Genomic DNA, 14,747 nt, shown 5'->3' on the forward strand with positions numbered 1-14,747 from the left:
GGAAAGAAAAAAAAAAAATGAGGAAAGGTGATTGCACAAGGCTATTTATTGCAGCACTGTTATATATAACATGTAGATAGATTTTGTGTGTGTGTGTGTGTGTGTGTGTACACCAATAGATTGATGTAGAAATAATTCCAGATATATGTGTAGACGTGGTTAGTATACATACATGTATTTCTTAGCTTTTCGTGCTTAGAGGGCTTAGAAGCAGTGACATGCCGCTGGCAATGAGTACACCTAGAATCCAGATCTTGGATTCTCAGGATAATCCAACAAAAGGAACCAGAGTCCCTTTGAAAAGTGGTTGATTCCAGAGCTGAGGCAGAAATTATGTAAGTTGACCCTGGAGCATTTTGCAGTACTAGAAAGTAACAACGTGCTCCACAAAAATAAGATGGAGGCATGCCGAAAGGACACACGAGACAAACCAAAGAGTTCCTAATGGGCCAGAGCTGGAACAATTTGAGTAACAAAGTAACTCATAATGGTGTTGGACTAAAACTGAAAGAATAGAATAAATATCTCTGCATTCATACTGACATAAATAAATGATTGAATAAATGGTGGAGAAGGAACAGTTCTTCCCCGCAGAAGAATGCTGATTAATAAATGTAGAAAGAATGAGGGAAATAGAAAATCACCATTGGAACACCACAGTAATAATTGCAGCAGGCAAGATCCATTGATGAATGCTAGAAATAGTAGACAGAAGTTTGAGGAGAAATACAGTATTTGTGTAGCCTCAAAGTATCTCCCCCTAAATAATTATTAATTATAGAGGGAAAAGTAGTAACTTTACAGTGGAGACACCTGGCAGGCACCACCTTAACCACGTGATCGAAGTCAGCATCCTCAGTAGTAAGACGTAGTGACTTCATGTACCCCCTGATACGATGTGATCAGAAGGGCAGTCACCTCGTGGTGCTCTTCAAAACATCCTCAGCCTCCACCTGATCATGGGAGACCATCCGACGTATCCAGCTGATGTGATGATGTGGATGGCCAGATGCCTGACCAGTTCTCTTCAGGAGTGTCTGAAGAACTGTCAGAGGTTGGAGGAGACTTTGGAGTTGTGACTGCTCAATGCACTGTGGGGTCCTCAGAAAAAGGATGCCAGTGGAAAAGCCAATGGAATCTGGTATTGTACCAATGTTGATATCTTAGTTCGATCATTGTACCATGGTTACAGCAGATGTCAGTATTAGGGGAAGTGGGATGAAGGCTATGTGGGAAGTCTCTGTATGTTTTTTGGAACTCTTTTGTAAATCTAAAATTATTTCAAAATAAAAGTTATAAAAAGGGAGGAAAGCACAGGTAGAAAAGGCAGGGAGATAAGATGGAGAGGGTAGGAGAGAAGCTAAACTTGTCTTAGCAGAGACCGACTGTGCAGATTTGACTCTGGAACTCTGATATAAATATAAGAAATACATTTCTTATGTAATAATAAAAACAAAATTACACTTTAAAAAGCAAACCCTAACCCTAAAAATTGAGAATAGAATGAAATAAAGTATCTGAACTATATATCAAAACGATGGCAGAACTACATAGAGAAGGACTATTTCAAGAGACTTTAAGATAGAAATTTGATTGTTCCTCCCTAGTGGGATATAACCTAAGGGCAAAAAGAACTGCAAAAAAAGTCCTGTTTTCAGATATTCCACCGTCAGTGGTAGGGTTGATATTGTTACTCCAAGGCTGTTGTTAGTGTTTACAGACTGGAGTGAAGCACATCAAGTGTGTTTAAATCCATGAGTTTATAATGATACTGGGAGAAAAATCCTTAGTCACCTTTGTAGGATATTAGGGAATCGACTCTATTTTGATAAATAAAACTGTTTTGGTAAATAAAGGCTCAGAATCAAACAGTTTTTCTACCTCATCTAAATAAACTATATCTCAGGGTAACCGAATGTTTGTGAAGAGACGTTTTTTATAGAAGTACTCCAGCTAACAAATGAAGATTTACAGTATTGCCATTTTGCAACCCTCCACTGATGTCATGCCAACATGGCAAAAACAGAGACACTCAGACATAGTGTCTCCTGATGGAAGGACACTGTGTTAACCCGTGGAGCCTTCTTGCCAGAAAGGGAACTGATACCTAATTAAGCTTCTGCGTCTGACTTCCAGTTTACAGGAAATACAGTGGACAAGGGAACATATTCAATGATTCCATGTTGGTGCAGTCAGCAAAACCCAGACTGTTGGAAACGCTGAAGGCAGACGACCACTTTTCCCAACAAAACTATAAGCAGGGGAGAAAGAGTGGAGGGAGAGCCTATAAATACAAGTCTTATGAGACTTTTATCAGTCAGTTCTAATATATGGATTTCAATAACTTACTTAAATATGATTTGTAGAACAAGTTGTGAAAAAATGAGGTAATTGGGGAAATTAGAACACCATTTAGATATGTGAAGATACTAAGGAACTACTGTTAAGTGTGGTTTTTTTTGTTTGTTTTTTCTTTTTGTGGTATGTGGGCCTCTCACTGCTGTGGCCTCTCCCGCTGCGGAGCACAGGCTCCGGACGCGCAAGCTCAGCGGCCATGGCTTACGGGCCCAGCCGCTCCGCGGCATGTGGGATCTTCTTGGACCGGGGCACGAACCCGTGTCCCCTGCATCGGCAGGCGGACTCTCAGCCACTGTGCCACCAGGGAAGCCCTATTAAGTGTTTTGAGTGTGACGATGGTGTTGTAGTTATGGTTTGAAAGAGTTTTACCTTTTACAGATACATTCTAAAATATTTATAGATAAATTGATATGACATCCACATTTGCTTCAAAATCAAAGGACAGTTGTGTGGAGTGCATGGGGAGATAGGCAAAACAGGACTGGCCATGAGGTGATGATTGTTGAGATTGGGTGATGTGTACACGGAAGTTCACCTCTCTGTCTTGTGTATGTTTGACATTTTCTATAAGAAAATTTAAGGAGTATGTTAAAGCACTGTCTATAAAACGCCGGGGTTACTGTCCAGTCCCCAGTAGGCCTACAGTAAATGGCATGGTTATTGGAGGTGGTGGTGCCACCAGCATCAACGTCACATCCTCATCTGTGGGAAACAGTCAGCCCTCTGGTGTTCCAAGCTCATACTTGCAAGGATTTGCTCTCTGTTACACATAGACATGGGAATGCCAGTTCCTGATGTAGAGCACCATCTCTCCTGGCCAGCTGGTGCTTTCGTTAGTGCAGTCATGGCGCTCTCCTCTGGAGGTCTCACTCCTTACAGATCCTGACACCTTCAGCAGAACTGTGACTCAATAAAAATAGCTGACACCAAGCCACGCACTGGACTCCAGAAGTGAGACAGTAGAGCAGCTAAGAAGCTGGGCAGGGGGTGGTCCCCGTGTGACGACAAGCTGCCTGTTAACAGCAGCTGGGCTGTCGCCAGCCTCCCAGGAATGCCCTGTAAAGCACTGTCCTTCCCACAGATGGTTATTACAAAGAGTACCCCAAAGAGGGGAAGCCAGTCCATGCCCATCCTGTTCATCGCAGGCTAAGCCATTCCTCGGATCCAGTCAGTGTTGGCCACTGTGTTGCTTAATGGTACTTAAAAGGAAATACGCTTCTGTTTGTTCATTTATGCATTCATCAGACATTTATTGGGTGTCTACTAAATGTCAGGCTGGAAATGCCTAAATGAACTTGACCACTTGGCTGTAAAAGAATAATCACATTCTATTCTGAACCTGTGTGAGTAACTGATAAGTGCTTGTAGAGAGTGATCGCTTTGGCTCCTCTAAATTGTATGTAAAATCCCCTTTTTGTTCTTCTTTATTGGTGACATCCATGTTTCCTGCCTTGCAGTTCCAGAAGGAGGTGATTATCAATATCTAGTTCTTGTGAAAATTCCATCCCACCTCTTCTCTCCTTAGGTATAAGATACCTGTGACTGTCTCTTTAGCTTCTCGTACTCTCATGAGTCCTGATTTTGCATAGCTGTATTTTCTCTGGTCAGTTGTATTTCTCATATCCTTCCTATAATCAGAGCAGCATGAGTAGCTAAGATTTGCCGAGATCTCGCTCTGTGCCGGGACCCGTGCTCGAAGCTTGCCGAGTGTTATGTGATTACCCGTCCTCTCCTCCCTTCCACCGTCACCACTGCTGTGCCTTCCTCTCGGCCTTCCTCACGGCAGGAGGCCCGGGCACAGGGGAGATAAGGGCAGTGTTGGTGGCCATGGGAAGAGCAGAGGAGACAGCAGAAGAGCACACACGAGAACCTCTGAGCGTGTGTCATCTCTAGTTATGAACAGCATACTCTGTTCCCTACGGCAAGAACGTGTTGCAGGAAGCTTTCCACCGACGCTGGTTTTAAAAAGTCTCGGCACTTGCAAAGAGAAGTTTTGTCTTTGGGAAGTAGGTTTTTACTGGAGCACTGATTTCTCAGGGGTGCCTGCTTAATGAGCTGCTGCAAAAGCATTGCTTATGTGCATTTGTTTTGTCTTAATCCATTATCCTGGGACTTCTGGGTAATAGGTGATCTTCTAGAAGGTCACATGGATGATGCTGTGTTTTTATTTAGCCAGCAACAGAAACTCCGGAGGAGCCCTCCACCCAGTACCTGCATATCACCGAAGCCGAAGAGGACGTCCAGGGCACACAGGCAGCGGTGGCTGCCCTCCAGGACCTGAGATACACCTCAGACAGTGGTGAGAGCGTGCCCCCCGCCTCCCTCTGACACCTCAGAACTGGTCTTTGATAGACACGCTGAATGAATGACTTTACGGATGAATTAGGTCTGCCAGTTGCTCTCCTTCCACTGCATTCTGACCACTGGAGCAGTCCCATTGTCAGGCTTGGAGGTGGAGCTCTCCTGCAGTGTTCTAGAACAGGGCCCCAGCCAACGTGGTGCCGCCTGACGGGGTTGCCGGGTGTTCACACGTAGGATCACCTCTCAGAGCAGGGAGAAGCAGGTCCTACTGCCCTCACTTCACAGATGCGGAAGGTTGCCTCCTTGTGACGGCTGGCTGAGGATCGTCCACTTGTTGGGTGTTGGAGCTGGTCTTGGAATCGAGGTCTCCTGACTTCTTGTTGGGACTGCCCACTTCCCAGTTCTTCTGAAAAGCCCCAAGTCAGGATTTTTATGTCAAATGTCATCAGTTTCAAATGTTCGATCAATTTGAAAAAACAAACCACTGTGCCAGCCTAGTGGCAACTGGGGCATTGTGCTTAGAAAACATTTCCTTGATGCTCTTTTCCAAACAGGAAAGGAGTACGAGTTAATATAATGTACCACAGCCCTCTGGGTATTTGGGGGACAGAGGTCAAGCAAGTGGGATTAGAGGAAGCATAAGTGAAGTCAGCTGGTGATGGGAGACAGGAAATTGCCATTTCATCCAGCTCTTACATCCCTAAACCCCAGGTTGCAAGAAGGGTATGCAGAAAACCCCTTGGGGCCGGTCACTTTGGGGAAGATTCATTGCCGGTGCTGTGCTCACCGGGGGATTCGGGAGACAGCTCTGCAGCCTGTGAGAGAAGCAGGCTCTGCAGATGGGGCGTCAAGGTGCCGGCTCTTGGTGCGGTTCCCAGAGCTGACGCCATGTCTCAGTGCGTGTTTCCTTCCTCATGTCCAGTGACTTCAGTGATTGCTCAAGCCCTGCCAGGACAGCCTGTCCATCTTCATCCCCACCAGCGCTCACTCACTCACTCCTTCAGCCCTCGGCATCTCCTCCTGGCTCTTAGGAAACACGGCAGACTCTGCAGCTCGGCATTCGGGCCACCTGCTCTAGGCCCTGGCCTCCCTGCGCTGCATCTCTGGCCACCTTGGAGCCGTGCCCTCCTGGGCCAGACTCTGCCGTTCTCGGCGTGAGCTGTGTTTCTCACCCACACGCTCCTGTGCCCTCTGGGGCCTGGTCTGTTCCCCTTCCCGCACAGCACTTTTTCTGGCGAACACATCTTCGTCTTCAGTATTCAGATGGTGTGTCATCTCCTGGGAGCCCGCCTGACTTTCCCACAGAGCTCCCTAGTCGCCCCCCTGATATGGAACCGACCAGGGGCTGTATGATTTGCTTACGGTCTGTCTCAGTCACCTGTGAGCCCGGAAGGGGTGGGGGGAGGCAGCGTTAGATCTTTGTCTGTATCCCAGTTGTCCCCAGCCTTTCTGGCACCAGGGACCATTTCTGTGGAAGACAGTTTTTCCAAGGATGGAGGGAGGGGATGCTTTCAGGATGATTCAAGCGCATTACATTTATTGTGAACTTTATTTCGATTACTGTTACATCAGCTCCACCTCAGATCATCAGGCATTAGATCCCGGGGGTTGGGGACCCCTGCTGTATCCCACTGGGAACCATGTTCCTGGCTGACAGTTTGGGCTTGATAAATGGTCATCGAGGGAGTAAATGGATGAGGAATTAAAATCTTATTTCAGTACATTTTTTAAGGTCAGTATTTTGTTTAGTGTTTAGATGTTTAGAGTGGTTCGCTGCAAGGCAGAGTTGAAACCTGCCCCCCTGCTGAAGGAGAGTGTGTGTGTAAGTGTGAATAGGTGTGTGTAGGGGATGCTAGGCTGGTGCATGGTGAACAGGTGCTAATGTCATTGCCTCAGTCGTATGCCATGTCCTACCCTCTGTGTAGAACACGTTGAATTCCCTTCCCTCATCACTTACTGATTTGCATTGGAACGTGGCCTGCAGAAAGTCGTCCAGGAGTATGTAGACGTTGGTGGAGACTTCATGATATTATGCTAGCCTGGAGATCAATCAGGTAGTAGTTTCCCTCTTAGTGAAGTAATGATTAGGGTCAGAGTGCTGTGTTCCAGAGAGTCACAGATGGCCAAGCAGATGGTGAGAGCTGAGTGAGAGGGTACACTCAGTAGCTGCCCTGATGATATGGATTACAGTCTTTTGAGATGATTAAAAGAGAATCCTCAGCTTACATTAATTTAGAATTCTAAAGCCCACTGGTTTGATGACTGAGCACCCTTTGGTGCTCTGCCGTATCCTGTGTAATGTATCTGGCACACGCTCACTGACCACCTCCCATGCCTGTGCTCAAGGAGAACCAGCTCTGTGGTTTGACGTCATAGCTGGTGCTTCTCAGGAGTTTCTGTTTTGAGAGGCAGTCCTGTATCAACAAGTTTGGATTCAGAACATCTGGGCTTGAGCCCTGGCTTTGTGACATAACTGACCCAAGGGCCTAAGACAGTCCTCTTCCATTTTTTTGCAGTGAGGTGACTGATCTATAAAGTGGGGATAATAGTGTCACAATGTCGTCCCCTCGCAGGTTGTTTGGAGTTTTGAGATGTTCTTATAGAGACTGCATTGTTGGCTGTGAAGTACCATGCACATTATTTCTGTGGTCAAAATGAGCACTTACTGGGAACCCGTGCATCCCTGGACCAGGCGCCGCGCAAGAATGGCCTCTGCTAAGGGCTGCTTTTGCGTTCAGTGACCTTCACCACCCACGGCCTTACCGGTCTCCTGTTTGCTTCTTCCTGGCAAGGTGACCGACTTGACCCCACGGCTGTAAACATCCTCCAGCAGATCATCGAGCTGGGCACCGAGACCCACGACGCCACTGCCGTTGCCTCGGTGGTTGCCATGGCGCCCGGGACGGTGACTGTCGTGAAGCAGGTAGGACCTTGCCCTCCCCGTTAAATACTGTCTCCTTGCGCTGACACACACCCTCTCTCTCCCCTGCCCCCTTAGGTTTTCAGGGCTTTAACCTGTCTAAGGTGGAATTTGGAATGAAATCGGTCTAGTCTCATGCGGTTTCTTCTTATTATCATGGGATTGTATCTGCGGTAGCGCCATATGTGAGGCTGTGTTGTAGGGGGAAGGTGTAGTATATTTCAAAAAGTTCTGGAAACTTGATTCATTGCCTTTCAATGAAAGGCATCCCAGAGTGAAACGAGCGTGATATGGATGCATTTGGACGCATCTATGGTCAAAAGCAGCCTCAGTCCCTAAGGCCGGCGTCTGTGGAGCAGGGCCACTGGGGGGACAGCCAGGGAGGCCAGGAGGGACTGGCCTCTTAAGTGTTAAACATCATCAGACGGAATCAGCGCAGGATGACTGAACTGAACTGATAGGAAGAAGCTGGCCAGTGTTTGAATAAGGGTTACTCTAGTTAATTGTCATACTGTTTGGTTCATTTCCTCTCCTTCTAACCTCAGGGGAGACTCTGCCATCTGTTAGGATGCGGCGTGTGTGATAATCAGATCATCCTTTGTATCTGTCTGTACCTCTCTCTCTACTCTCTCCTGCTTCACTGTACACAAGATTTGAGCTGGCTTAACACAAATACTTAAAAAAGCAAAAACAACAGAAAGCACATCAGAACCAGGGCAGACCCCGGGTGTGTGGTTTAGAATCAAACTTCACGTTCATGGAGAGGTTGAATTGCAGAGCACAGAGTTTTACACGGTTATCCATCTTTCAGTGATTCACTCAGGAAGCGTGTAGTTAAGTGCCCGCAGTGTTCTCATTGCTGGGGTTCCAGGAGAGAACCGATGTTTGCCATCAAAGTGGTTGCTTTCCTGGGAAAAAGCTAAGTAAGACAGAAAGGCTGTCAAATGGTGAACAGGAGCAGTGGAAAAAAGTAAAACAAGAAAGGGGGAGGGGCGTGGGCCGAGGAGCCGGGGTGTTGGGGACTGTTTTATGAAGGGCTGCTGGGGCAGCTGTCTGACATCTGCTCACAGACCTGGGAGAGGTGGGCGTTACTAGAATGATCCCAGTTCTGCTGTACACTTGGTTCCGAATCTGAAAACAAAAAACAAGAAGGAAGCGTGAAGCACTTAACAGCGGAAGAGGTAAGTTTTTCTTGGCAAGTAACTAATAATCTCTTAATTCAGCTCTCGCATCCCTGAGTGACATGTCCCCCGCGACCTGCCTTTGATGACTCGGTGGACTTCCCAGGGCTGTCTCCATGACTGTCCCCCAGGTGTGCCCGGGCCACAGCACAAAGCATGAAATTCAGGCTGAGCAGTTCGCGGGGGAATTAGTACATATGCTGGTTCACCTCTGGATTTCTGGATCCCCAGACAAGACTTGGCGCCTCTAGATGAACGTTTGGACCGCGTGGTCTGGAAACCCTCCTCCATTAGTATGCTTTCTGTCAACGAGACCCTGGACAGAAGTCAGGACAGTAGGAGTTTGATGTTTCAGGCTGCAGGGCCCTGGTGTTCTGCACTGTTTGGGAACAGACTCATACACCTCTAGGCCAGACACTCTTGCAGCTTTTCTTTGTATTTATTAGACTGCAATCTTCAGATTGTCTTGTAAATCTCTTCTGAAACGCCTCGTTTACATCACGGCATGTGGAGTCCTGAGCTAGACCCGGCACTTCAAGAAGGGTATAGGAGAACTTTGGATGTTTCGTACACGCCAAATCCTTTAGAGAATTGTAGGGAGGCGCCACTGATTGTGACTTGTATCTTCCTTCTAGGAAGTGGATTGATTTGCTGTTACTTAGAGACGTGATTTATTGCACGTCACAGGCGATGCGGTGATACATGAGGTTGCGGGTGAAGGGTACAGCTTAGATGTGCTCTGAGACGCTAGAGTGACAGCATGACAAGGGATAAGGCAGGTGAGCCTCTGGCGCAGCCAGTGTAAACAGGTGTAAAGTGCTTGCAGTGGCAGAAAACAGTGGCACCCTTCGGTCTCGTGGTTTATTGGGAAACACAGGGCTGAGAGGAGTGGCACTGTTTAGCACAGTCTTGAGTAACTGCATTTGGAAATGTTCCCGAGGACGTGTGTCCTAGTCATTCTCCTGTCCACCTGGTTGGCACCTGGCGCACCGAGGCTGTTGATAAATGATGGATGGGAGATTGGATGAATGGACCGACGGGCGGGAGACGTCAGACGCCCACTCCAATGGCAAAGGGATTGCATTGTGTCAGGCTCTCCTAGGTGAAGAGATGCCCTCTGGATTCAGTTGTCTTATTTCAGTTTAAATGTAGCTGTTTTTATTAGAGAAATGAATCCATTTCAACTTTTTTTCTTTTCATTAAACTGTGGTTTAGGATTTTTCAGTAGAGAAATTATATCTGTTTATTGAGTGTCCTTAAGCCACTCAAATGTGGACCCTGGTGCACCTGTTGGGAAGCAGTAATGTTGTCCCTTCACCCTGTGGGGAGCCCTTGATGTTGGGGACTTCGTCCTTCTCCAGCTCAAGGTCTCACACATCGTACTAGCTCAGTAAATGTTTATTAAGGAGGATGGAGTATGCTGTGGGCTTTATGTTTTGATTCTCCAATTACATCCTGTAGAAGAAATAGCAAGAACACATTGTCATAAAGTTTGTACTATATATTGTAGAAAAAATGATTTTAAATTACTATTGGATAGCATATTTTGAGATCTTTTAAAAGTTTCCTATTTTATATCTATCTATCTGTCTATCTATATCTCTTCCAAAAGGCCACAAATAAATTCTGGGTTGTATGTGAATCCATTCTGGATGTTTAAAAATTTCAAGATTTCTTTCCCATATAAAAAATTAGTTATATGCTGTTTATAATTTTTTCATGATATATTAATGTAAATTGAAAAGAATCTCACATATCAAAGTTTATCAGTGGTAACTGGAAGTTATTTATTAATCTCCAGTCTTTAGGGATTCTCATTTTCTGGGATGAAAATACTAACAGGCCTGGTAGGTAGGCTGAGGGGATTGGAAAGCTAAGAGCTGAGGGTGTTTCTTAGGTTGTTTTCTTCTTAGTTGTTAATGAGACATGGGAAGGATTTGGCCATAATTCAGACCATTTAAATTTTCAGTTGGACACAGAAATGAGTCCTCAATGATTTCCCATCACTTCTCTCTTTCCCCAAGTGTCAGCATTAAAAATAGATTCATGGGGATGGAGCATTTGGAAATGTTCAGAAAGAAGAAACCTTGCATGTGCCTCACCAGCCTGGCCTGAGAAGTCACATGACAACTTTGAATGCAGCTACTTACTTGTTTGTTAAGACCAGTTTTCATTAAATAAATTGGTTTCTTTTTTTGTTTTTCTTTAAAAAAATTTTGCTTTAGGGTTTTATGAGGAGGAGACTTATATTTGATTAATAAAGCTGCCTAAGTGGGTTGAATTTGAATGTAAGACATACCAGCAGAGGGGAAATATTATCACAAGCATCTCTGAGTCAAAATTAGTTATCAAAAGGAAAAGAAAGACCAGTGAAAACAACAACCACCATCACCGTTGGCTCATGGCTTAAATCACTCTTTGCTGTCCTTGTGGGTTGAAATTTATTTTAGAGACTGAAAGTGACATTTTACTGGAAATTCCCGACCTCCGTTTAGCAGACATTCACTGCCCAGCTGCAGTGTGTTCAGTCCCTGGGGGTGTCCGTTTCCTATCCCGGCTGCAACAAATCACCACAAACTCAATGGCTTAAAACGACACAAATTGATGATCTTCCAGTTCTGGAGGTCAGAAGTCTGAAATGGGCTTCACTGGGCTGACATCAAGGCGTCGACAGCTGCCTTCCTTCTGGGAAGAACCCCTGTCTTGCTTTTTCCGGCCCAGGGGCCACCCAGTATTCCTTCACTGCGGTTCCCTTCTTCCATCTCCAAAGCCAGCAAAGGCAGGCCCGGATCGTCCCACATCCATCGCTCTGACCTCTCTCTGCCTCTGTCGTCACATAGCCCTCTCCAAGTCTGACCAACCTCCTCCCTCCTTTAAGGACGCTTGTGCCTACCTTGGACCCACCTGGATAATCCAGGATCTTCTCCCATCTCCAGGTCATCGACTCAATCACATGGGCTAATGTCCACGTAAGGGAACCGTTCTCAGGTTCCGGAGGTTAGGACATGCACTCTTTGGGGTGGGGGCATTATTCTGCCTGCCACTCTGGGTTACAGGGTTAAGACGGTCCCCGATCTCAAAAGGCAAATAGTCTAGTGAGGGAAATGCTTTATTTTTTTCATCCAGCACACAGCCCCCGAGCTGCTTCCACCCACCAGGTTGCTGCTCTCGGTGCTTGGGATATTGCAGTGAACAGAGCAGATGAATGGTACGGTTGAGGAGCTTACATGCTAATTTAGGGAGCTAGCTAAGCCCCAGACATAATAATAACTAAGTAAGTAAGATAGTATGGTAGAGGTGAGATGGAAAAAAATGAGCAGAACTGGTCCAGAGGTCTGGAGAATGTAGACCTTAAGCAGGAAGTTCCAACTGAGAGTAATGGATGCTTCCGGGAGGTTGGCCAAGAGCACTCCGGGGTGCTGGGGGGTGGCCCAGCCTGACTCTGGGTCTGGGGTGGCGGCAGGTGCTGGGCCGGGCGGCCTCCGTGGATGTGCTGATTCGCGCCCAAATAGAGTCTTGCAAGGTAGCTGGGAGTTGGGTGGGGCAGGGCTCCAGCAGAGGTGGGAGCAGGAGCTGGTCATCGATGCTGCTGGAAGCGGGGGAGGGGGCGATGAGTCACCACTTAGGTTAAATGACATGCCCTGTCCTCACCTGGGGGGGCGGGGGGCGCAAAGGGCTGGGAGGAGGCCTGGTCCAGGAAGCGCCTCAGCCTGGTCTCTCTCCCTCCGGCTCAAAGGCCAGTGGGAAAGGGGTGAGTCCAAGCAGCGCACGTCTTCCTGTTGCTTCTCCAAGCCCGACGTCCTTCCCCTATCGGCTTCCTGACCTGTGCGACCCTCCTGAAAGCCTTGTTGGCATTTTTAACAAATCACCGTCTCCACGTTCTTCCAAGCAGTGAGTCTGCACTGAGCAGTCCTGCCAGTTGGCGTTCAGCAGAACAGCTCGTAGCTCTCCGAGACCACGGCTGACGCTGGCCATGGTGTCTGGGGTCTGGACCCAGCAGGCCAGCAGCTGCACTCAGGGTGTTTGTCTGTGAATAATAAGGAGACCTTATAATCATACAGCATCTTCCTTTTAAGAAGGTCAGGCTGATTCAACAGATTACCGTTATGATGATCCAGGGTCTTTTTGAGTTAAACTTGAGTGCTATTTATTATTGCTGAGGGTACCCCTATACAGTAGATGGCGGAGCTGGGTGCACTGTGGGGTGTCACCCCCTGGGGGTGCGGAGCAGCCTATCTGGGAGAAGATCCGAGCAAGTGAAGTGGTTCGGGTCATTCATTCATCCGCGTTGCTTTTAAAAAACACGATAGCCTTTCAGTCCGTGTGCCATGTGTGAACAAGCTAGGGTGTCCCCTGCGTGGAAGGGCCCGCCTGTTGTAGGTTTAGTCCAGAGGAGGCTGTTCAGGAGCTCACGCCGTGTCAAGCCTGCTTCTCTGTGGCTCAGTTACGCTTCCTACGCTGCTGAGACCCCGTGAGAAAACACACTGTGTTAGTGTCGTGCAGAGAAACAGAACCAGTGGTGTGCGTGTGTGTGTGTGCGTGTGTGTGTAGAAGATAAGGAACTGGCTCACTGATTCTGGAGGTTGACAGCCAACAAGTCCCGAGATCTGCAGTCAGCAAGTTAGAGACCCAAGAGCCGATGGTGCAGGTTCTACTTTGAGTCTGAAGCCCGAGAACTAGGAGAACTGATGGTGTGAATCGCAGTCTGAAAGCCAGCAGGCTTGAGATGCAGGAAGAGCTGGTGTTTCCCTTAGAATCGAACAGCAGGAAAAAAAGAAAAAAACCAACGCCCAGCTCAAAAGCAGTTGGGCAGGAGGAATTCCCTCTTATTCAAGGGAGAGTCAGCCCTTTTGCTCTGTTCTGACCTTCGACTGATCGGATAAGACCCACCCACATCAGGAAGGACAGTCTCCTTTACTCAGTCTGTTCATTTAAATGTTAATCTCATCCAGAAACACCCAGAGTAATGTTTGACCAAATAACGTGGGCACCCCTTGGCCTATTAAAATTAGCCATCACACATGTTCATGTAGTACATGTCAGAGTATGTACTCTTTGTCAACAGAGGGTTATTGGTAATCCAGGTTGTTGTTTACTGAGATACTCAGTTGTCATAGAGACGATTTTGAGTCACAGATTTCGGGGCGATGTGGTAGTTTCTGGGGAACACGTACACCTTGGTATATCCTTACTTCTAATTGCAGTTGACATTTCCATTCATGGTTCAGGAATGAGCGCCACCTTGCAGGTCCTTGAAAGAGTCACGGCTGAGGAGAGGCCACCCCCAGGGCGCCTCCACTGAGCACCAACGCTCCACTTTCATCCCCAATTCAAGAGCAACCAGATCATCCTTAGTGGTCCTCCTCCCGTGGAGTAAGGTGTTCAGTAGCGACTGTGATTAGTGCGACTCTCCGTCGGCAGGCCTGTGTCTCTGTTCCCGGTCCTGCTTCTCTGCGGCGTCTCCTGGGATTGCCACTCTCCTGCTTTTGTTTTCTCCTGAGGTGCCGGGTGCTTCCAAGCTGCCAGCCAGTGCGCCAGTGGTGCGGAACACCAGGAAGGAGCATTTAAGGCCGCCCAGAGCTGCAGGCACCCTGCCCACTCCCCCAGCGCAGACCCTCAGCCTGGCAGGCCCAGAATTACGCTGCCATCGACTTGTTCAACATCCCAACCTTTCTTCCCACTTGCTTTAACTTCTGGTTAAAAAAATAAACAAAAAAACAAACCCCAAAGCAGAAGTTCTAGCTTTGTCAAAAGCAACCCACCTCTCCTGGCTGCTTCCCCGCACCCTTTGTCACCTTCGGGCAGGTCCCCTGTGTTGGCTGGCACTGGAGGGTGAGGTCAGGACATGCCAGCCTGGAGGAGAGGAACTCGCCAGCCTCCCTGACAGGCTGAGCACACAGTGCCAGTCTGAGAGGCACTTTCGGTAGCAGGTCTCACTGGAAGACGTATGTCGGTTGGCAGCCAACACTGGAATTGCTGTTTGTTAT

The 14,747-nt window shown here is 47.6% G+C and overlaps 1 protein-coding gene across 2 annotated transcripts in view; it reads left to right on the top strand.

Annotated features, from left to right (window-relative positions):
- The window catches only part of ZFAT (zinc finger and AT-hook domain containing), a 187,611-nt gene that overhangs the window by 150,003 nt on the left and 22,861 nt on the right, over nt 1–14,747 (top strand). For both annotated transcript variants that reach the window (XM_082674419.1, XM_082674418.1), the window contains 2 exons: nt 4,531–4,657; nt 7,452–7,582. In XM_082674419.1, coding sequence (XP_082530545.1) covers nt 4,531–4,657; nt 7,452–7,582 — 258 coding nt within the window. The remainder of the gene's footprint in view (nt 1–4,530; nt 4,658–7,451; nt 7,583–14,747) is intronic.

Source organism: Grampus griseus (assembly GCF_964374135.1).
Source record: "Grampus griseus genome assembly, chromosome: 17".
Taxonomy (NCBI): Eukaryota; Metazoa; Chordata; class Mammalia; order Artiodactyla; family Delphinidae; genus Grampus; species Grampus griseus.